We start from the raw sequence: 25,201 nt of genomic DNA, 5'->3' as shown, positions 1-25,201 counted from the left end.
AAAAAGTACAAAACTGCAAATGTTCACAAAGGACGAACAAAGCACAACTCCGTAGCGCACGAGTGTCAATTGTAAACTGACTGGCAAAAACCTGCGACGCACCGCTGGTGCAGATGCCTGGCACCTCAGGATCAAACGTGTACTGAACAGTTATGGAAAGACTGTAGAACAAAAGTCCTTCTTTCCTAGTTTGACTCATTGAACATTTTTTTTTAAAATTGAAAACAGATTAATGTGGAAGAAGATAACACTCGCCAAAAGATGTGCACAAAATAATAAAAATCACTAAAAATAATTGCTAAGTTTTAGATTTATTCTCAGAAAAACCCATTTCTAGCTTGAAGCTACTTGAATTCCTGTTATAAATTTTTTTTCTACAGATCAGTTTTTGGTTAATACTCTTTGTATGAGTAGGCTTACTTTTTTATTATTATTATCACTGGGGTGCAAAGCGCCACTTCTAATCATCCAATGTGCCACTTTTGGCGCATGCGCCGTAGGTTGGCCATCCCTGGTCTAGAGGTTATGGGAAAATTGGGAACTCAGATTATACTAACGTGGGATAGCCTTCAAGCAATCTTCTGAAGGAGCTTAAGAGGTCAAACAACATCAGTGGGGATGATGAACTGATGGTGTGTTTCATTCACGTTGTCTACCAGATGTAAAACATGGAAAATTCCTTTCCCTCCCACAGATGCTGCTTGACCCACTGAGTTCCTCCAGCAGGTCGTTTGCTGCTCCAGATTGCAGCATCTGCAGTGTCCAGTAACCCCTTGTGACAGCCAAATCTCCCTTCCTGTTAGAAAGCCTTGAATGTGAGGCCACAGGGGCTGCAGGGCAGCATAGTGGGTTCCTTCCCACAGTCCCGAGACGTACAGGTTGGTAGGTTAATTGGTCATTGTAAATTGCCCCGTGATCAGGTTTGGATTAAATTGGGGGATTGCTAGGCGGCACAGCTCAAAGGGTCTAATCCACGCTGTACCTCAATGAAATGAAATAAAATACCAAAAAGCTATCAACTCTGGGCATTTCCCAAGAAGCTCCAGATATTGGCAACTACATTACTGTGCACCCTGTTTCATCTAAATGATTCCCTATAATTATCCTCAAAGTATTAAGACTTTCCCAGACTATGATTTTTATTTGAAAAATGCATTCAGATAAATATCTACAGGAAATACAAAAGCAGTGCACGACGTGCACCCACCCCTCACAGCCTGCAGCTCCTCTGATGCCGGGGAAGGAGTTATAGCAGGAATGTCAGAGGTATTTTTTTTTAATTAGTGAGTGGAAAGTGCATGGTGCACACTGCCAGGGGTGGTGGCAGAGGCAGATATATTAGGGACATTTAAGAGGTAGACACATGGATAAAAGAGAATGGGAGACTATGGGCTAAGTGGGAGGGAAGGGTTAAATTAATCATGATAGACATTGTGGGTCGAAGGGACAGACTGTGTTCAGTTGTGCGCTCTGTTCCAGGAGTCCATTAATTTGGGCGGTATATTTGTAAATCTGGAAGGCCCTCTCTAAACCACACTGGATACAAAAGAGAATGCAGATGCTGCATTCGGGAGCAACAAACCATCTGCTGGAGGAACTCTGCCAGTCAAACAGCATCCGCAGGGGAAAGGAATTGAAGTTTCAAGTCCTGACGTGGGATTTCAACCTGAAAATTCAGCAGTTCCTTTCCTCTCAGATGCTGCCAGAGCTGTTGAGTCCCTCTAGCAGATTGCCTGCTGCTCCAACAGACTCACTTTCAAGAACTCTACAACTCATGTTCCGAGTATTATGTATTTATTTTTGTATTTACAGTCTTTTCTTTTGCATATTGGTTATATGCCAGTCTTTGCTTGCATGCAGTTTTTCCACTGATTCTATAGTATTCTTGTTCTACTGTGAATGCCTGCAAGAAAATGAATCTCAGCCTAGTATACGACGACATATGCATACTTTGATAATAAATTTACTTTGCACTCTGAACACTCGCTGCTTTCAAAAGCAGCATGAAATCCAATTTTCCTTTGACCTGCTCTGTGCACGTTTGCATCGTCCGAGACAAGCCCTTGTCTCCTCAATAACACGGAGTCAGAACAGACCCGCACTACAGAGACTGTCTAATGTACCAGCATCAGAGTCTATGGTAAAGATTCTGTAGTCTGGAGCAGGAAGCATACTGAACACGGTAACATAGTACACTGAGCAGCACTTGAGGAGGCAATGAGATCGTCGATCAAGACAGAGTGTCGATAGGAGCTGATGGATGACAGGAGAGCGAAAAAAGACAGATGTAGTCTGGTGCTGGGAGGGGAGGGTGGTGGCAGAGACAGCGGTGGACAGTGATGAATAGAGGCACAAAGAGCCGCAGTAAGGGAAGTAGTACGTGCATAAGGGAGGAATATTAGGCAGCAGGAACCAGTTGGGGAGGGGATAGATGATTCAGTAGGGACATTGTGTGGGTGATGGCAGATGAGGGGAGAACCTGGGTGGATCAGGAAGTACGAGTTACCTGGAGTTGAAAGATGCAGTGATTATGCAATTGGGTTTAGGTTACTCGGGAGGAATCTGAGCTGTTGTTTGTAATTATTATAAACACTTCATTGTTCTTCCATGTAGAAACTGCCACATGTTTGTTGCAGCAAATCATAACTCTACTTGGCCCAACCTAACGTCCCATTAGCTGCTTGCTTCCATGATGAAATTGCTGCTTTGAAAGGGCTACATTAACTCACCAAATAGGGGAGGCAAGAAATGAACAACTGCAACAATGTTAGCCTTTATAATATCATGAGGATTTAACAAGATCAGCAATCTAAGTTAGAAAATGAACAGAAGATTAAGTGGGATAAATAGTGTACTTACCCATCTCCAGCTGTTCCTGTGGAAAGAGCAGAATTACTTGACTTAATCACTTTGAGATGATCCATTATCCACACCCCACGTTACACAAAATAGTAATTATAATCTCTAATAAATTAACTTCATCAAAATATTTCAAAAGGGTGATTGTGTATTTATGAGCAAAACACACAAAATGCTGGCGGAACTCAGTAGGCCAGGCAGCATCTATGGAGAGAAATCAACAGTCGATTTTTCAGACCAAGATCTTTCACAGGATTGATGAAAATGTCTTGGTTTGAAATGTTGACTGTTCTATACTTTTCCATAGATTCTGCTTGACCTGCTGTTCCTCCAGCATTTTGTGTGTTACTCTGGATTTCCAGCATTTGCTGAATCTCTCGTGTTTGTATATTCATGAGAATATCTGTGCGTATGTGATCGCCATCTGCTTTGTGAGTGTGTGTCTTGTCTGTCTGTCTCTCTCCCCCCCAACCCAGCGTGTGCCACTCTCTCCCCGTTTCCAGACTTCTCTTTCTTTTTAGTCTCTGTGATCCTTCCAGAGTCAGACACATGGCAACCTCCAAAAGTCCTATGCTGTTGAATGAATCCGTGATCCTGCGCAGTTACACAGTGTTTTATGCAACAAGAAGTAAGCCTGCACGTCGTTGGAACGATCACAGTCCTGACTGTGTGGAGCTCAACATCTCGTTTACAGGTTTCACTGAACCAATCCAACAGGGTCCTACCGCTGAAATGTTAATTATGTTCAATGAAGCAAAACTGCCAAGCATAAAGAGAATAATTAGAAGACGTGCTCAGCAAGCAACGTTTGTGAAGAGAAAAACAACTATTGTTTCAGATCGATGGCTGCAAAACCACCTTGTAGTCTATGGCATTTGGGACAAACTTTGGGCAGAAAAATAAAATGCTTGAAATGGATCAGATGGTCAATTTCTAGTGAACTTCATGTTCTGTACAACTTAACTATTTCATGGAAAATTTATATTTTTTTCAGCATAAAATGAGCTAAGGAGGAAGAAAACATTTCATCACTGCCAGGAAAAGATATAACTATTTGTGGAGGATTACAGTGAGATTTTATGACATGTGGACTGTCAACACTCAGTCTTATTCACAGATATTCAAGATCAATGTTTTCATGTCTGGGGGGGGGGGAAAGCATTTAAAACTGAGAAATAATTTAGAGGGAAGTTAAACTGTGAGCAACTTTGCCAAGAAAATTAAGTCTTTTGGCTCATGACAGTTCATCCTCTAGTGACCCAGATATGAAATTATGCCACATTTGAAAATTCTCAGGGTTTTTGTCTCTATTAGCCTCAAGGTTGTATAAAGTTGGAGACGCACATAGATGCTAATTGATAGGGTCCAAACACAGACAAATGACACTAACACAGATAGACATGGATGAGTTGAACTGAAGCATCTGCTTCCAATCTGCATGGATTTACAACACTGTAAGATTCAACTCCCAGAGCAGAAACAAGCTTGATACTGAAGTGGTGTACAAAAGGACTATCAGAGGTAGCATTTATGAGGAGACTATTGAATTAAACTCTGTTTTCAGTCTTAGATGCTTGTGAAAAATGAACAACATTAGTTCAAAGATGCAGATACGAAATACTTCAGATGCTGGAATCTGGAGCAATAACCAATTGCCTAGAAGAACTCAGTGAGTCGAGCAGTATCTGTGAAGGAAAGGAATTGTCAATGTTTTGGATGCCCGATTTCCTGGCTAATTTTTTATTTAACCATCACAAAAACTGGCCATTCTCACATGCTGTTTGTGAGAATGTCCTGTCATATACTGATTGCCATATTTCCTACATTACATCCACTAGGGCATCATGAATTTGTACAAGCTACTAGATAAATTGAAGTTTTAATTTACAAGTTAGAATCAGTGGCCCAGTTGGTGCCCAAAGGTTCTGTGTTGAAGCCTCACTTCAGGAAGTGAGCATTTAAATCGATCTACACCACAAGATATAGAAGCACAATTAGACCACCTGGCCCATCGAGTCCAATCAGCCATTCCAACTTGGCTGATTCATATTCCCTCCCATCCCAATTTTCCTGACTTCTCCCCAGAACCATTGACATTCTTAACAATCAAGAACCTACCAACCTCTGTTTGAAATATACCCAATGACTTGGCTCTCACAATCATCTGGGGCAATGAATTCCACCGATTCACCACCCACGGGCTAAGAAATTCCTCCTCATCTCTACTCTAAAAGGGACATCCTTCTATTCTGAGGCCATGTCCTCTGGTCCTAGGCTCTACCATCATAGGAATCATCCCCTCCACATCCACTCTATTTCAGCAGTTCAATATTCAATAGGTTTAAATGAGAACCCCTTTTTCTTCTAAACTCCAGTGAATAAAGCTCAGAGCATCAAGCACTCCTCATACTTAACCCTTTCACTGTCAGAATCATTCTCATGAACCTCTTCCAGACCCACTCCAATGCCAGCACATCTTTTATGAGACAAGGGGCCCAAAAAGCTGCAACTGGTGAAGCCCCCAGGCAACAGTTGTTGTATGCATAGTCTCTCCCAGCCCAGCCTCTGAAGCTTGTAACTTCTTTTGAGTTGTCATAGGTCTCTTGGTGGCCTCCTCACTAGTCCCCTTCTTGCACGGTCACTCAGTTTCTGAGGGCAGCCTGCTCTCGGCAGATTTACAGCTGTGTCATATTCTTTCCAATTTGAATAACTAAGGGATATTCAGTGACTTGGATCCATCTCCCAACCTTTTCACAGAGTTACCTGGAGTGTTCTTTTGTCTTCATGGTGTAGTTTTTGCCAGGATACTGTCTCTCCAGGAGCTAGAACTTCCAGCCACAGGTATATTTTTATTACAATCATTTGAAACACCTTGACTGCAGACAGGTCTCCAAAAACAGATCTCCATTTATCTAATTATGTATCTTCTAAAACCAATTGGCTGATGATTTGATGTGTGGCATTAAAGGAGGTGAATAATTATGCCTTCAATTATTGTTTAATGTTTGTAATTAATTTAGATCACTTTGTAGAGATCTGTTTTCTCATTAACACAAGAGTCATCTTTTGTTGGTGAGTGTCAAAAAAGTCAAATTAAATGAAATGTGATTCAATGTTGTAAAACAATAAAACATGAAAACTTCCAAGGAGGGTGAATAGTTTTTATAGGCACTGTATGTTATAGTCCCTTTGAAATGAATGCTAACATTGCATTGCCTTCCTTACCACAGACTCAACCTGCTAGTTAACCTTTAGGGAAATCTGCATCAGGGTTCCCAAGTCCTTTTGCACTAATGATTTTTGAATTTGCTCCCTTCCTCCCCCTCCCATTTAAAACATAGTCTTTATTCCTTCTACCAACTTCCCTACATTATATTGCACCTACCACTTTTTTGCCCTTTCTCCCAATCTGTCAAATTCCTGCTGTGGACTCTGCTTCTGCAACACTATCTGCCCCTCCACCTATCTTTATATTGTCCACATTGACATATAATGTGTAAAGCAGTCCCAGCATTGAGTCCTGCGGAACACACTAGTCACCGGCATCCAACAGAAAGCGTATCTTTTATTCCCACCCTTTGCTCCCGGCTAATCTTCAAGTGTATGTGTATACAAGACAAATGAAACAACGTTCCCCGGTGCAAAGCATATTACATACAGCACACAAAACAATGTATTACCTCAAATAAGTAAAACAGAAAATTTTAATTATCTTAAAATAGAAAATGAAATTCAAAGTGTGTGGAGTGTGCAGCAAAGGTAAATAGTAAAGGGCTTGCTATCCTGTGATGAGACCTCAATGGTGGCAAGGCATTCATTAGTCACGCAGAAAGAAGTAAGTAAATTATACCGAGAATATGAGTTGTAAAGTCCTTAGGCCCAGGGTCAGGGAATCAGTTCAATGTTGAGATGAATGAATTTATCTCCCCTGCTTCAGAAACATAATGGTTGTACCTCCTGCTGGATGATAGTCGTGAGAAGAGAGCGAGACCTGAACGCTAGGGGTCTTTGATGATGGATGACAGCACTCCTTGCAGGTGTGCTCAATGCTGCAGAGCAATCTTCCTGTGATAAACTGGGCTGTATCCTCCATGTTTTGTAGGTCTTTCCATCTTGGGCATTGGTGTTTCTGTACCAGGCTGTGATGGAACCAGTCTAGATCCTTCCCACTGTGCATCTAAAGAAGTTTCTAGAAGTGGTTGGTAGGTGAATTGGTAACAATGTGCAAGCTGGTCCAGTGTTCTTCTGGTGTCAGGAGAATCAGGTGAGGGTTATTGACAGGATTAGAACAGCATGTATTAATGTTCCATGATAATGAAACACAAAAAAATACATGGGGAGGGCGGGGGATTACAAATCAAAAGCCAAAAGTTATGGAAGTAGCAATTTCTCCCAGTTGAGATTTTAATAGAACAGAAATAATAGATTTTAATAGAATAGAAAGAATGATAGAATCAAGATAGTACTTGCAATGAATGCCATGTAAAAGGAAACAATCTATTCCCTTAGTATATAACCATAAAGCAATTACAGCACGGAAACAGGCCATCTCGGCCCTTCTAGTCCATGCCGAACACTTACTCTCACCTAGTCCCACCGACCTGCACTCAGCCCATAACCCTCCATTCCTTTCTTGTCCATATACCTATCCAATTTTACTTTAAATGACAATATTAAACCTGCCTCTACCACTTCTACTGGAAGCTCGTTCCACACAGCTACCACTCTGAGTAAAGAAATTCCCCCTCGTGTTACCCCTAAATTTTTGCCCCCTAACTCTCAACTCATGTCCTCTTGTTTGAATCTCCCCTACTCTCAATGGAGAAAGTCTATCCACGTCCACTCTATCTATCCCCCTCATAATTTTAAATACCTCTATCAAGTCTCCCCCTCAACCTCCTACGCTCCAAAAAATAAAGACCTAATTTGCTCACAGAATTGGCTTGCAGAATGGTTCAATGATTGAAGAGAAACTTGAAACAGAGACATTAGTATCAAAATCCAGACTCAAGTGCCAGTGAAATACCATGCCAGAAAAAAAATTTCCTCAGAAACACTGGTAAACTGAGATCTTATCGATACCCCCTGATAAAAATAAACAATTCTTTATTGCCAGGAGGATCAAGTTCCCTCAGTTGGTTAATCAGCACCACTGTGAAATGGACAGTCGCTAGCCTGGCTGTGAAGGGAGGAGGGTTGGGCACAGGGGCTAGCAAACCCATTCCATAAAAACCCAGAGCTACAGAAATGTCAACAGAAGCTCCAAAGACATCATCCCTTTGCAAAGGAAGGCTACAGCTGGAGACAACGTAAAATACTGGCAAAGGACAGAGCACTCTGACAAGCTGCTGGCTGGATTGATAAGCTTGACCAGCATCACTGTTTTTAAAAACATTGTGATGGTGGAATATTGATGTGCATAAATTTGTCAAACATTTTAATTCCAAAAGTTCTTCATCGACTGTAGAGCACTTTGAGATGTGCCAAGACTAAAGTTAATTGCAAACCTTTCTTTCCTGTCTCATTCTTTTTTTTAAGGATTATATGGGTCGGCACAACATGGAGGACTGAAGGGCCTGTACTGTGCTGTAGTGTTCTCTGGTCTAAGATGATACAAGGTGTGACATGGTTGAGTGATGGTTAGCAGCATCACTTTATAGCACCAGCAACCTCCATTTGGGTTTGATTCCCACCACTGTCTGTAAGGAGCTTGGATGTGACCGTGTGGGTCTTTTCTGGGTGCTCCACTTTCCGTACTGATTAGGGCTAGTAAATTGCAAGCATGTTCTGTTGGTGCTCCACTTTCCATACAGATTAGGGCTAGTAAATTGCAAGCATGTTCTGTTGGTGCTCCAGTTTCCGTACGGATTAGGGCTAGTAAATTGCAAGCATGTTCTGTTGGTGCTCCAGTTTCCGTACAGATTAGGGCTAGTAAATTGCAAGCATGTTCTGTTGGTGCTCCAGTTTCCGTACTGATTAGGGCTAGTAAGTTGCCAGCATGTTCTGTTGGTGCTCCAGTTTCCATACAGATTAGGGCTAGTAAGTTGCAAGCATGTTCTGTTGGTGCTCCAGTTTCCGTACTGATTAGGGCTAGTAAGTTGCCAGCATGTTCTGTTGGTGCTCCAGTTTCCGTACTGATTAGGGCTAGTAAGTTGCCAGCATGTTCTGTTGGTGCTCCAGTTTCCGTACAGATTAGGGCTAGTAAATTGCAAGCATGTTCTGTTGGTGCTCCAGTTTCCGTACAGATTAGGGCTAGTAAATTGCAAGCATGTTCTGTTGGTGCTCCAGTTTCCGTACAGATTAGGGCTAGTAAGTTGCCAGCATGTTCTGTTGGTGCTCCAGTTTCCGTACAGATTAGGGCTAGTAAGTTGCCAGCATGTTCTGTTGGTGCTCCAGTTTCCGTACAGATTAGGGCTAGTAAGTTGCCAGCATGTTCTGTTGGTGCTCCAGTTTCCGTACAGAGTAGGGCTAGTAAGTTGCCAGCATGTTCTGTTGGTGCTCCAGTTTCCGTACAGATTAGGGCTAGTAAATTGTCAGCATGTTCTGTTGGTGCTCCAGTTTCCGTACAGATTAGGGCTAGTAAGTTGCCAGCATGTTCTGTTGGTGCTCCAGTTTCCGTACAGATTAGGGCTAGTAAGTTGCCAGCATGTTCTGTTGGTGCTCCAGTTTCCGTACAGAGTAGGGCTAGTAAGTTGCCAGCATGTTCTGTTGGTGCTCCAGTTTCCGTACAGATTAGGGCTAGTAAATTGCCAGCATGTTCTGTTGGTGCTCCAGTTTCCGTACAGATTAGGGCTAGTAAGTTGCCAGCATGTTCTGTTGGTGCTCCAGTTTCCGTACAGATTAGGGCTAGTAAATTGCAAGCATGTTCTGTTGGTGCTCCAGTTTCTGTACAGATTAGGGCTAGTAAGTTGCCAGCATGTTCTGTTGCTGCTGGAGGCGTGGCAACACTTGAGAGCCCACAGCACAATCCTCAGGCTGCTTCAATGTATACTTGACAAATAAAGCTGATCTTTCTCTTTATAACTTTTCTCTCAGTGTCAGATCCAATTATAATTACTGCAAGATGGGTGAAAGGTGCAGAAACAAAAGCTGAAATGCCACTTGGCAGCTGGGGAATTTCAATTCCTATGCAGTAAAACATTTAGACTGGAATTCTAAATAAAAACATGACCTCTTAGTAGATTACTAAGAAATAGATTACTAAAAATACCAGGTTGTTGTTAAAAATTCACTATAGCCAATGTTTTCCAGGAAAGGAAATTTGCCTCTCTTGACTAATATGATCTTTACATGACTTCTAAACCACCAATATATTTAAGTCATAACTACCTCCCTGATTCCTGAATGAACAATAGATAGCTACAATTTCAGGAATGCCCATTTCCTGTGAACAAGTGGGAAGAAAGCAAACCAAGGATTAAAATGTGTGTGGTGCCATGGTAGTGTAGAGATAAGCATGAACTCGGGGCAATGCAGAGTTTGCAGTGCAATCCTGGCGCTGTTTATAGGTTCTGCCAGTGACTGTGGTTTTCCTGTGAGTGATCTGGTTTCAGAGATGTATCAGTAGGTCATTGTAAGTTGGCCTGTGATAGCCGGGGAGTGTGGCTCTGAGCCGGAAGGGCCACTTCAATGCTGGATCTCTAAGTTAGCAAGAAAAGTTCAGAAGTTCACAGTTCAAATTAAAATTTATTGTCAAAGTACATACACAACACCACATACAACCCTAAGGTTCTTTTTCCTGTGGGCACACTCAGCAAACCTATAGAATAGTAACTGTAAAGAGGATCAATGAAAAAGCAGCTGGGGCATAGAAGACAACAAATTGTGCATATGCCAATATAAATAAATAACAACAAATAATGAAAGCATAAAAAGTCCTTATAGTGAGACCATCGGTTATGGGAACACCAGAAATACAGTAAGTGTAGTTATCCCGTTTTGTTCAAGAGCCTGGTGGTTGAGGGGTAGTAACTGTTCTTGAACCTTATGGTGTGAGTCCTGAGGCACCCGTACCTTCTACCTGATGGCAGCAGCGAGAAAAGAGCATGGCTGGGTGCTGAGAATCTTTGATGATGGATGCTGCTTTGCTACAACAGTGTTTCATGTAGATGTGCTCAATGTTTGTGAGAGCTTTATCTGTGACGTACTGGGCGAAATCCACTACCTTTTGTAGGGTTTTCAAAGGCATTGGTGTTCCCATACTAGGCCAAAATATAGCCAGCCAATATTCTTTCCACTACACGCCTATAGAAATTTGTCAAAGTTTTAGATGTCATGCTGAATCTCCACAGACTCCCTAGGAAGTAGAGGTGCTATCATGCCTTACTTACATTTACATGATGAGTCCAGGATAGGTCCTCTGAGATAGTGACAGCCAGGAATTTAAAGTTACTGACCCTCTCCACCTCTGATCCTCCAATGAGGACTGGCTCATGGATCTCTGGTTTCCCTCTCCTGAAGTCTACAATCAGTCCTTGGTCTTGCTGACAGTGAGTGAGGTTGTTGTCATCACACCACCCAGCTAAATTTTCAAACTCCCTCCTACAAGCTGGTTCATCACCACCTTTGATACAGCCCACAACAGCAGTGTCATCATCAAGAATAGCTGAGTCCTCCTATAGATAACTGTGCAAGTCTGCCAGAACAAAGAGGGAGGCATATTTAGTGACAACGAGAATACCTGATGCATTTGCCGAGATGCTCTACAGGGGCACCACTGAGAGCATCCAGACTGGCTGTATCACCGCCTGGTATGGGAACTGTATCAACCTTGATGTTTGGGCGCTGCAGAGAGTGGACAACTGCAGGACCAACAAGCAACGGGACAGTTTCTTTCTACAAGCCATTAGACTTAAAAATTCACATGTCTATACACTGCGACAGAGTCATAACACAAAGATTTTACTCCCTCACGTTGTGGGATGAATGCAAGATTTAAATAAATTCAAATACAAATTCTTAACATTGTGAAACCTACATCCCTTCTTGTGGCAAGCACAAACCCTCAGCAAGAAAGCAAACTGGTGGAATCAGAGGAAATTGCAGACACAGCAATCTAGAGCAAGAAACCAACTGCTGGAAAGTTTCAGTGGGTTGAGTAGCATCTGTGGGAGCAGAGGAATTATTGACATTTTCATGTCGAACACTACATTTTAACAATGCCTTTCCTCCCACAGATGCTACTCGACCTTCTTTTAGCAGATTGTTGCAACATGTTGAGTGCAACCCAAAAGAACTCAAACAGTCTTCCATTACCAAGTGAGGGGTTCATGGGGTATTACGGCAGTACGGCAGTTAGCGTAATGCTATTACTGCTCTGGGTGTCAGAGTTCAGAGATCAATCCTGGCGTCTTCTGTAAGGAGTCTGTACGTCCTCCCCATGAAATGTGTGGGTTTTCTCCATGTCCTCCAGTTTCCTCCCACAGTCCAAAGGCGTAGCTGTTAGTAGGTTAATTGGTCATGGAAAATTGTCCCATGATTAGGCTTGGGTTAAATTGGTGTTTGCTGGTGGTGCGTTATGAAGGGCCAGAAAAGCCCATTTTCACTTTAAATTAAATAAATATATAACGCGGTAGGAGAGTGCACACAGGTAGATTCCACACCTGTCTTTTCTTGAAACTCTACCAAACCGAATTAATTTGGAAGAGCCAAGCAATTTAGTTAAGTGATTCTGTTGATCAAAACAGGACTATTTTTAGTTGGTATCAGCAGAATAAGGCACAATCCAAGAAATAACTTAACCCACTAGAGAAACAACTATCTGATGGAGAGCAAATGATAACAGTTCACCATTACTTGCTCAGCACCTCTTGATCACAGTGAACTTAACATCACTCATGTATGACTATCATAAATTTGCATTAGGCAGAGCACCAGCTGGAAAAGCATGGCATTCCCACAACTGTGACGGCTTCCTGCTAATATTGGTACTTGTTATGAAATGAATTGAGTCCCTAAGTTCTGTCACGAAGCAAGCAAGGCCACAACCACCCCCACTGAGACTAATTTGTTCGATAGCATCCAACCTTACCATAATGGATTTGTTTTATCAGGCACTTAATTCTCAGAAAAAACAGTAACTGACTCACAAATGGGGGAATTCTCTTACAAGTGTCTCGGTCACACATACTAGATGAGGGAGAATGATGCACAACTTTCTGCAGATGAGTCATAGAACACTACACCACTGCAGCACAGAAACAGGCCCTTTGGCCCATCTACTCCATGCCAAGCTATTATTCTGCCTAGTCTCATCTACCTGTATCCGCCAATAGTCCTCCATAATGCTCCCAACCATGTAGCTATCGAAATTTCTCATGAATGTTGAAATTGAACCTGCAACCACCCCTGTGCTGGCAGCTCGTTCCACACTCTCACTGCGCTCTCAGTGAAGTTCCCCTTAGACATTCCATTTTCTTCCTTAACCCATGACCTCTAGTTCTAACCTCACCCAGTCTCAGTTGAAAAAACCAGCTTGCATTTACCCTATTAGATTTATTGTCATTGTGCCGAGTACAGATACAAAGCCAATGAAATTCAGTTAGCATCTAACCAGAAATGCAAAGAATAGTGTTATTTACAAAATAACTGCGAATAAAAAGTAAGTGCTACAGCACACAAATATAAAAGTACTGAGACAGTACAATATGGGTGCAATACTGCTTAGCGCTGTGATGTGAGGTTCAGCAGGGTCACAGCCTCAGGGAAGAAGCTCTTCCTGTGCCTGCTGGGGCGGGAGCGGAGGCTCCTGTAGCACCTACTGGATGGGAGGAGAGTAAAATGTCCATGGTTAGGGTGAGATGCGTCCTCGATAACGCTTTTCGCCCTGCCCAGGCAGCGTTTATGGTAAATGTTCTCAATGATGGGCAATTGGATGCCGATAATCCACTGGGCAGTTTTCACCACACGTATCTTTACCCTTTCAAAATTTTGTATACCTCTATCAAAGCTTCCCTCATTTTCCTACACTCTAGGAATAAAGTCATAACCTATTCAACCTTCCACTATAACTCAGGTCCTCAAGACCTGGCAACATCCTTGTAAATTTTCTCTGCACCCTTTCAATAGTATTGATATCTTTCCTGTAGGTAAATGACTGGAATTGCACACAGTGCTCCAAATTAGGCCTCACCAATATCAATTTTAACATAACATCGTAGCTCATCTAGTCAGTACTTTGATTTATAAAGGTCATTGTGCCAGAAGCTCTCTTTACAATCCTACCTACCCATTACACCACTTCCATGGAATTATTGATCTGCTTTCCCATATTCCCAAATCCCTCTGTTCCACCACACTCTGCAGTGCCTTACCGCTCACCGTGCAAGTCCAGCTCCGGTTTGTCCTCGCAAAACGGAACACCTTACACTGGTGCTTCTCTGCATTAGGTTCCATCTGGTCCAGATCCCACTGCAAGCTTTCATAGCCTTCCTCACTCTATACTACACCCCCTATCTTGTGGTCATCTGCAAATTTGCTGATCTAGTTTATCATATTATCATCCAGATAGTTGATGTAGATGACAAACAACAGACCCATCACACCACTAGGCATAGGTCTCTGGATGGACAGGCAACCAACACGTACAACACGCTGGAGGAACTCAGCAGGTCGGACAGCATCCGTGGAAATGAGCAGTCAACGTTTCAGGCCGAGACCCTTCGTCAGAACAGGAAATCATCTACTACCACTCTATTGATGCCCAATCCAATTTACCAGCTCATTCTGAATGCCCAGTGACTGAACCTTCTTGACCAACCTCCCTTGCAGGACCTGTTCAAAGGCCTATGTAGACAACATCCACTGCCTTTTCCTCATCAACTTTCCTGGTAACTTCCTCAAAAAACTCTGTCACATTGGTTAGACACAAACTACCATGCACAAAGCCATGTTAACTATCCCTAATCAGTCCCTGTCTATCCAATTATTTATATATCCAGTCCCTTAGAATATCTTCCATTGCTCACCAGCCTACAATTTCCTGGATTATTCTTAGAGCCTTCTTAAACAATGGAACGTTAGCTATTCTCCAATCCTCCAGCACAATGGCTAAAGACATTTTACGTATCTCTGGGCCTCTGTAACTGGATCCTCAACTTCATAACCAGAAGATCACAATCTATGCAGACTGGAAGTAACACCTCCACCTCACTGATAATCAACACTGGCACACGAGGATGTGTGCTTAGCCCATTGCTCTACTGTCCTGACACTCATGACTGTGTGGCTAGGCACAGCTAAAATGCCATCTATAAATTTGCTGAGAATACAACTATTGCTGGCAGAATTTTAGATGGTGATGAGGAAGCATACAGGAGCAAGATAGATCAGCTTGTTGAGTGGTGTCACAGCAACAAACTTGCATTCAACATCTGAAAGACCAAAGAATTGATTGTTGACTTCAGGAAGAGGAAGTCGAGGGAACACACACCAGTCCTCATAGAAGAATCAGAAGTGGAAAGGGTGAGCAATTTCAAGTTCCTGGGTATCAACACCTCTGAGGAGCTGCCCTGGGCAGGATGGACTCGATGGACTGAATGGTCTATTTCTATGCCATACAATTATATGACTATGGTTTTCTAAGGAAAAAATACCTACAGTTTCCTGTTCACACTTTACAGTAAATAGCAGAGTAAATTTAACCATAATGGTAACGCTTCAGACCAAAGTGAAGAGACTGAAATGTTCAGCACGGGAAACAATAAGCTTTAGTTTTATTGTTGGAACAGCAGCACGGAGCTCCTGTTGGACATGTGGCTTATTATCAGTGTGCTAGCATGTTCAGTTCAAGAACAGCAGCACGGAACTCCTGTCGGACATATTATCAGTGTGCTAGCATGTTCAGTTCAAGAACAGCAGCACGGAGCTCCTGTTGGACATGTGGCTTATTATCAGTGTGCTAGCATGTTCAGTTCAAGAACAGCAGCACGGAACTCCTGTCGGGCATATTATCAGTGTGCTAGCATGTTCAGTTCAAGAACAGCAGCACGGAGCTCCTGTTGGACATGTGGCTTATTATCAGTGTGCTAGCATGTTCAGTTCAAGAACAGCAGCACGGAGCTCCTGTTGGGCATGTGGCTTATTATCAGTGTGCTAGCATGTTCAGTTCAAGAACAGCAGCACGGAGCTCCTGTTGGGCATATTATCAGTGTGCTAGCATGTTCAGTTCAAGAGCAGCAGCACGGAACTCCTGTCGGGCATATTATCAGTGTACTAGCATGTTCAATTCAAGAACAGCAGCACGGAGCTCCTGTTGGGCATGTGGCTTATTATCAGTGTGCTAGCATGTTCAGTTCAAGAACAGCAGCACGGAGCTCCTGTTGGACATATTATCAGTGTACTAGCATGTTCAGTTCAAGAACAGCAGCACGGAGCTCCTGTTGGACATATTATCAGTGTACTAGCATGTTCAGTTCAAGAACAGCAGCACGGAGCTCCTGTTGGGCATATTATCAGTGTGCTAGCATGTTCAGTTCAAGAACAGCAGCACGGAGCTCCTGTCAGACATATTATCAGTGTACTAGCATGTTCAATTCAAGAACAGCAGCACGGAGCTCCTGTTGGACATATTATCAGTGTGCTAGCATGTTCAGTTCAAGAACAGCAGCACGGAGCTCCTGTTGGACATGTGGCTTATTATCAGTGTGCTAGCATGTTCAGTTCAAGAACAGCAGCACGGAACTCCTGTCGGGCATATTATCAGTGTGCTAGCATGTTCAGTTCAAGAACAGCAGCACGGAGCTCCTGTTGGACATGTGGCTTATTATCAGTGTGCTAGCATGTTCAGTTCAAGAACAGCAGCACGGAGCTCCTGTCGGACATATTATCAGTGTGCTAGCATGTTCAGTTCAAGAACAGCAGCACGGAGCTCCTGTTGGGCATATTATCAGTGTGCTAGCATGTTCAGTTCAAGAACAGCAGCACGGAGCTCCTGTTGGGCATATTATCAGTGTGCTAGCATGTTCAGTTCAAGAACAGCAGCACGGAGCTCCTGTCGGACATATTATCAGTGTGCTAGCATGTTCAGTTCAAGAACAGCAGCACGGAGCTCCTGTCGGACATATTATCAGTGTGCTAGCATGTTCAGTTCAAGAACAGCAGCACGGAGCTCCTGTTGGACATATTATCAGTGTGCTAGCATGTTCAGTTCAAGAACAGCAGCACGGAACTCCTGTCGGGCATATTATCAGTGTACTAGCATGTTCAGTTCAAGAACAGCAGCACGGAGCTCCTGTCGGGCTTATTATCAGTGTGCTAGCATGTTCAGTTCAAGAACAGCAGCACGGAGCTCCTGTTGGGCATGTGGCTTATTATCAGTGTGCTAGCATGTTCAGTTCAAGAACAGCAGCACGGAGCTCCTGTTGGACATGTGGCTTATTATCAGTGTGCTAGCATGTTCAGTTCAAGAACAGCAGCACAGAGCTCCTGTCGGACATATTATCAGTGTGCTAGCATGTTCAGTTCAAGAACAGCAGCACGGAGCTCCTGTTGGGCATATTATCAGTGTGCTAGCATGTTCAGTTCAAGAACAGCAGCACGGAGCTCCTGTTGGACATATTATCAGTGTGCTAGCATGTTCAGTTCAAGAACAGCAGCACGGAGCTCCTGTTGGGCATATTATCAGTGTGCTAGCATGTTCAGTTCAAGAACAGCAGCACGGAGCTCCTGTTGGACATGTGGCTTATTATCAGTGTGCTAGCATGTTCAGTTCAAGAACAGCAGCACGGAGCTCCTGTTGGACATGTGGCTTATTATCAGTGTGCTAGCATGTTCAGTTCAAGAACAGCAGCACGGAGCTCCTGTTGGACATGTGGCTTATTATCAGTGTGCTAGCATGTTCAGTTCAAGAACAGCAGCACGGAGCTCCTGTTGGACATGTGGCTTATTATCAGTGTGCTAGCATGTTCAGTTCAAGAACAGCAGCACGGAGCTCCTGTTGGGCATGTGGCTTATTATCAGTGTGCTAGCATGTTCAGTTCAAGAACAGCAGCACGGAGCTCCTGTTGGACATGTGGCTTATTATCAGTGTGCTAGCATGTTCAGTTCAAGAACAGCAGCACGGAGCTCCTGTTGGACATGTGGCTTATTATCAGTGTGCTAGCATGTTCAGTTCAAGAACAGCAGCACGGAGCTCCTGTTGGGCATGTGGCTTATTATCAGTGTGCTAGCATGTTCAGTTCAAGAACAGCAGCACGGAGCTCCTGTTGGACATGTGGCTTATTATCAGTGTGCTAGCATGTTCAGTTCAAGAACAGCAGCACGGAGCTCCTGTTGGGCATGTGGCTTATTATCAGTGTGCTAGCATGTTCAGTTCAAGAACAGCAGCACGGAGCTCCTGTTGGACATGTGGCTTATTATCAGTGTGCTAGCATGTTCAGTTCAAGAACAGCAGCACGGAGCTCCTGTTGGACATGTGGCTTATTATCAGTGTGCTAGCATGTTCAGTTCAAGAACAGCAGCACGGAGCTCCTGTTGGGCATGTGGCTTATTATCAGTGTGCTAGCATGTTCAGTTCAAGAACAGCAGCACGGAGCTCCTGTTGGACATATTATCAGTGTGCTAGCATGTTCAGTTCAAGAACAGCAGCACGGAGCTCCTGTTGGACATATTATCAGTGTGCTAGCATGTTCAGTTCAAGAACAGCAGCACGGAACTCCTGTCGGACATATTATCAGTGTGCTAGCATGTTCAGTTCAAGAACAGCAGCACGGAGCTCCTGTTGGACATATTATCAGTGTGCTAGCATGTTCAGTTCAAGAACAGCAGCACGGAACTCCTGTCGGACATATTATCAGTGTGCTAGCATGTTCAGTTCAAGAACAGCAGCACGGAGCTCCTGTTGGACATATTATCAGTGTGCTAGCATGTTCAGTTCAAGAACAGCAGCACGGAGCTCCTGTTGGACATATTATCAGTGTGCTAGCATGTTCAGTTCAAGAACAGCAGCACGGAGCTCCTGTTGGACATGTGGCTTATTATCAGTGTGCTAGCATGTTCAGTTCAAGAACAGCAGCACGGAGCTCCTGTCGGACATATTATCAGTGTGCTAGCATGTTCAGTTCAAGAACAGCAGCACGGAGCTCCTGTTGGGCATGTGGCTTATTATCAGTGTGCTAGCATGTTCAGTTCAAGAACAGCAGCACGGAGCTCCTGTCGGACATATTATCAGTGTGCTAGCATGTTCAGTTCAAGAACAGCAGCACGGAGCTCCTGTCGGACATATTATCAGTGTGCTAGCATGTTCAGTTCAAGAACAGCAGCACGGAGCTCCTGTTGGGCATATTATCAGTGTACTAGCATGTTCAGTTCAAGAACAGCAGCACGGAGCTCCTGTCGGACATATTATCAGTGTGCTAGCATGTTCAGTTCAAGAACAGCAGCACGGAGCTCCTGTCGGACATATTATCAGTGTGCTAGCATGTTCAGTTCAAGAACAGCAGCACGGAGCTCCTGTCGGACATATTATCAGTGTGCTAGCATGTTCAGTTCAAGAACAGCAGCACGGAGCTCCTGTCGGACATATTATCAGTGTACTAGCATGTTCAGTTCAAGAACTGCAGCACGGAGTTCCTGTTGGACATGTGGCTTATTATCAGTGTGCTAGCATGTTCAGTTCAAGAACAGCAGCACGGAGCTCCTGTCGGACATATTATCAGTGTGCTAGCATGTTCAGTTCAAGAACAGCAGCACGGAGCTCCTGTTGGGCATGTGGCTTATTATCAGTGTGCTAGCATGTTCAGTTCAAGAACAGCAGCACGGAGCTCCTGTCGGACATATTATCAGTGTGCTAGCATGTTCAGTTCAAGAGGTTACTCATCACTTCGAGAATTTGCATTACTCCACAGTTTTTTTTTACCTCATCACTATTCTCTCTTTGCTCAATCAATGCATGGAAACACAACCGAAAACAAGCAATGAGTACATGGACCACCAGGGTACAATTCTGGTATCTTCCTAGTTTTCAGGTAGACTTAACCTCTGTCCACTGAGCTCAAATCGTGATATCCAGTTGTCACTGCCACTTAGGATTCTGATATCTTGACCAGCTCCTGGCCACAGACACCAGCAGATAGTCCTAACATGGAAGAGACTCTTTGATAATTAAACTGACTCTGAGCTGCCCTCAGGTAAAGCTAGATGGGGCTTTATGAAGCATGGTTTCCTGAAAGTCACTGACGGAGTTTGAACATAATATAGATGCACCGGAAATAGCATCCTTTCCAGATTCATCACAGATCAGTACGGCATCCGCTCTGCCCAAGATGGCAAGAAAAGGTCCTCAGGTTGAGGTTCTAAACTGGAGAAAGGTCAGTTTTGATTGTATCAGAAAGGATCTGGCAAGTGAGGATTGGGACAAGTTGATTTTCTGAAAATGTGTGCTTGGTAAGTGAGAGGCCATCAAAAATGGTTGTGTTTTTTTAAAAGAGTACAGAGCTTGTACGTTCCTGTCAGAATAAACAGCAAGGTTTAGGGAACCTTGGTTTTTGAGAGACGTAGAGGCCCCCGTTAATTAGAAGGTAGAGGTGCATAGCAGAGATCGGTAGTAAGAAACAAATGAAGTACGTACTTGGGAGTACAAGAAATGCAAGAGAACAGTAAAGAAGAAAATCAGGAGATTTAAAAGAAGGCAGGAAGTCACTCTAGCAGACAAGGTGAAGGAAAATTAGAATCAGGTTTAATATCACTGGTATATGGCTTGAAATTTGTTGTTTTACTGCAGCAGAACATAATAATAAATTACATCAAGTATACTGTATATATGAAAAATGAAATAAGTAGTGTAGAGAGGGAAAATACTGAGGGACTGTTCATGAGTTCAATGTCCATTCAGAAATCTGATGGTGGAGGGGAAGAAGCTTTTCCTGAAACGTTGAGTGTGTGCCTTCAGGCTCCTGTACCTCCTCCTCGATGGTAGAAATGACAAGAGGGCATGTTCTTGGGGTCCTTAATGATGGATGCCGCCTTGTTGAGGCATTGCCTTTTGATGTTGTCACATATGCAGGAAAGGCTAGTGCCAATGATGGAGCTGGTTGAGCTTACAACTTCCTGTAGCTTCTTGCAATTCTGTGCAGTGGCCCCTCCATACCCAGTGGTGATGTAAACAGTTAAAATGCTCTTCATGCTACATCTGTAGAAATTTGCTTGAGTCTTACACAAAACGGACAACTTAGAACATTTTATTAACCTACCAGCTCTTTTCGGATAGGGGAGGAAACTCATATGGGTCACAGAGAAAACAAGCAAACTCCATACAATCAATGGGGGTGGGGGGGGGGTGAAGTCAATGAAATCTACTGAATATTGAAAGGCTGAGATAGAGTGGGTGTGGAGAGGATATTTCCAATATTGGGAAAGTCTAGCACCAGAGAATACGAGGATGTCCATTAGAACAGAGAAGAGGAGGAAGTTCTTTAGCCAGAGGGTGGTGAGTCCATGGAAGTCACTGTCACAGATGGCTGTGGAGGCCAAGTCATTGGGTATATTTAAAGTGAAGGTTAATAGGTTCTTGATTAGTAAAGGTATCTAAAGTTATGGTGGGATTGACAGGGATAAAAAAATCAGCCATGATGGAATGACGAAGCAGACTCAATGGCCTAATTCTGTTCCTATGTCTGCTGGTCTTAGTGAAGACAGAAACAAACAGAATAGCCATCTCTCCTCTGTTAACCATTGGACAAGTGGAGTCAGCTGACATGTACATGATCTTCCAGTGATGCAGATCATTAATGAAAGACAAATTAATCCACTTAACAGCAAGCCTTTAGCAACTTCTCTCTATTTTTATGTACAGATTCTTCAGCTACAATGATCTGATAGAAAGCCCCTCTACGTCCTGTGTGCTCAACTTGCCAGTAATCATAATCATAATCTAGAGATTCTGAGGGCTTCATGAGCTGAGAGAACAGTGACTCAGCCTCTTACGAACCTTAATCTGACGATGATTCACAGCTGATATTTTATTACGGTTGCCCACCATACTGTTCGTAACATTGTGCTCTGCCATTATTACCACCTCTGCATTAATGTTACTCAGATCCTGCACATAATTAAAGGCACAGACATTGTTTTCCAGAGCTTTTATGCAAAGTAATAAATGGGCTCATAAACTTGATCCAGCCAAGCCACTCAACCATGTCTCTCAAGCAAATTGAGTGCAAACAGCGACAGATACTGGTGCAAACATTTAGTTCAGGAATCTAAATCAAATTTCTCCCCCCACCCCCATGTTCAGTTTCAAGGCTTAAAGAGAAATAGCTCTCGGGAGGCCATACAGTGCAAGCAGGTTAAAAAGCAGCCTGCACTTTTCACACCGCTTCAGTACTGAGTCAGATACAATGTGGTTACACAGTAAAATTGAGGGAGTTAGGTGATTAATCTGAAATTGATGAGTAATCATCCTCCAGGAAGCAGGGACACCCACCTACCCTGTTGAACTGATGAAAACAGAATCAGGTAACAATTGGCCTGCGGTTTTGGAAAAGTTTAAATTTAGAAGCCAGTCAGCCTCACAGGATCCTGACGTCAGGGTGCAGATTTCTCCCCACCTGCTGATCACTTTCACTCTCTGAAGGACTGAATATTTTATAGTAAATACCCACCGTAATCTTTTGGTATTAACTGCGAACATAGTCACAGACAAGTGTTACTGTGTGAATCTCTAATCAAATGTATTGAATGTGATGAAAAGCTCACTCAGCAACAGTGTGTCATTCAATAGTCTGCTCCATTGATGAGGACAGGGGAGCAACACGGGTGTGTGGTTATTCTAAAAGGAATTCAATGGCTGTTTGAAGTGCTCTGCTATCTGGGCTCCACCACAGATTTTGCATCACAGTTGTCTACGTGATACGCAGTCCAGGGCAGTATGATATGGAGAACAAGCTGTTGCCCATGTAGCAGGCTTCCCTACTCAGTGCAGCTGATGCAGCCATGTAACGGCAGAGACAGACACATTTTGGCACCAGCAGTATCACAGGAGTTTCCAGTCAGCATTTAACTCAATGTATGTAGGAGGGTCTTAAGGACTTCAGCTCCGGATTTTTCCCTCAGTGTTTATTCCCGAAGCCTTCTGCATGAGTGAGTGTAGCTGCAAGGAGCAGAGGTCTGAGATCAGTGTTTTACTTCTCCTAAGTGAGCTGCCAAGCACTGTTGATGAGCCCCATTTGCTCAAAGTGACTAGTTTTAAAGGGCCAGCAACCTGTCTTTGACCCTTCTCCTGTCTGTAGAAATGGTTCCACCAAGCTACATGTCAAGGCCAGGAGTTGGACTTGGTTATCAGAGGCTATTTGAGACACAAGCCACTGGGTGCATTTAATAGGTGCTGGGAGCTTATCCCCACTACTACTCCTGTCGATAAAAACTAAAGAAATCCAACTGCAATTTGCAACCAAGATATCAATAGCTCGAGGTCCAGCATCTACCTGACGCTCATGATACTCTGATACTGGAACTGTGACCAACAAAATCTCTATCAACAGTCAGAACTGTTAAACCTCAGCAGTGGAGACTTATAGAAACCATGGGAGTTTGACATCTGAGAAAGAGTGGCTTGGACCCTTGGCTTCAGCAACATGTGCTTGACAGCATACTGATCAGGCAAATTAGGATTTCAGTGGCACGCAACAGAAAAGCAGAATATTTGACAGTGCTCAAAGAACCCACAGGCAAGTCACTAAACCCCAACATGGTACAGCAAGTGATTAAGAGAGCAAGTGGTATGTTTTCCTTCATTGTAAGAGGGCTTGACTACAACAGCCTTGTTGTAACTGCTGGCAAAAGCAGATCTGAAGCATTGTCTGTAGTCCTGCTCGCCTTCCCCAAAGATGGCCGATTGTACTCGGAACATCACTCCCACCATCCATTGCTCCTGAGAGGGTGTATCAGGCATGAGACAGCTGCTCGCCTCTTTGTGGGCTGTGGGCTTGTGGAGGAAGATGTGAGGGCCAGTGTCACGGTCCATCGAAGCAACTGGATTCTCTAATCTATGGGCTGCTCCCTGAGACCCACAGAAATAAACATCAAGAACTGCTAAAATGTGTATTTGATACCTCTATTAAATTTGAAGAGATATGGAGACCATTTATTCAATATTTTCATATGATGTAATATGACCCTGTTCCAAGCTTATTGGATTTTCCAGCTTTAATCTTATTTATGTTGAGAGGATCGGAGTTGACGACACTGATGATTATGTATTCTTGTGAGATATTATAAACAGCTTTTTTTCCTTTTTAGTTTTTCTTTTTTTTTTCTTTTTTTTGCTTTTTTTTCTTTATTAGTTATTAGATTAGTAGTTTAGTCAATTTTGCAATCTTTTTTTTCTTTTTTCTGTTTTTTTATATCATATATTATGAAATACCTAGATTTACCTTGTTCATACATATACTGTATGGTCCATGTTTTGGGAAAACTCATTTATACTGTAATCATTGCTTATGTATTCTTTCATGTGCAATGGGAATTGGTATGTTTGTAATACCTTTGTTAATATATCAATTGTATTTTGTTCATAATGTTATTAATAATAATAAAGAGATTGAAAAAGAACTGCTAAAAGATCATCAGCTCAGTGAAAGACACACTTTAGTCTCCCCAAAACTGGTTGGTCTGGTAGAACATCAAGATGTCCATGGAGTTGCAGTTCCCAACCTGGACTCCACAGACCCCTCGATTAATGAGAGGGGTCCAAGGTATTTTTTTTTAATGGTGTAATGGCGCATTCTAGGCTGCAGGAGTTCGTGTATGTCCTGGGAGAAGCACCGAAGCTTGGTGCAGCCATCGGCAGGGCTTGGTGGAGAAGGACACAATGTAGGAGGACAGGGAGGGCCTGGTCAGGTGAGAAAGGCCCTCAGTTACTGCAGTAGTGAACTGAGTAAAAGCTACTATTAATGCTTTTTGAGAGAGTGATTTAGATGCATATCATATTTTTACTGAGTTCAGTATTGTATGTAATTAGTTTTGCTACAACAAGTGTATGGGACATTGGAAAAAATGTTGAATTTCCCCATGGGGATGAATAAAGTATCTATCTATCTATCTATCTACCCCGGGGGAACCATATTAATGGCAGTGGTGCTAGAGGTTTAAGAAATGTAATTCAACACAGCTTAATGCATTGTCTACAAATGTAAGAATGAAAAGGCATTGATGGTTTATTCTTGTAAGTTTTTTAAAATTATGAATAAAGTTTATTTTGGATATCAAAAAAAAAAGATGGGCATATTTGCTACAGGGCGAGTGCAGCAAAGATTGAATAGAGGACTGGCAGGTCTTCCCTTATCTCACCTTGAACGCACAGCCCATGAAACTTTTCTCCTGCATGTACTCAACAACCTGCAAATTA

General features: G+C 43.1%; 1 protein-coding gene across 1 annotated transcript in view; it reads right to left on the bottom strand.

Annotated features, from left to right (window-relative positions):
* Positions 1–25,201, bottom strand: part of LOC140742049 (interleukin-17 receptor E-like) — a 98,266-nt gene that overhangs the window by 66,454 nt on the left and 6,611 nt on the right. Inside the window, exon 2 of the mRNA XM_073072778.1 lies at positions 2,860–2,875. Coding sequence (XP_072928879.1) covers positions 2,860–2,875 — 16 coding nt within the window. The remainder of the gene's footprint in view (positions 1–2,859; positions 2,876–25,201) is intronic.

This window comes from Hemitrygon akajei, chromosome 19, assembly GCF_048418815.1.
Source record: "Hemitrygon akajei chromosome 19, sHemAka1.3, whole genome shotgun sequence".
NCBI lineage: Eukaryota > Metazoa > Chordata > Chondrichthyes > Myliobatiformes > Dasyatidae > Hemitrygon > Hemitrygon akajei.
The sequence above is the reverse complement of the archived record's forward strand: the minus strand, read 5'-3'. Positions and strand labels throughout refer to the sequence as shown.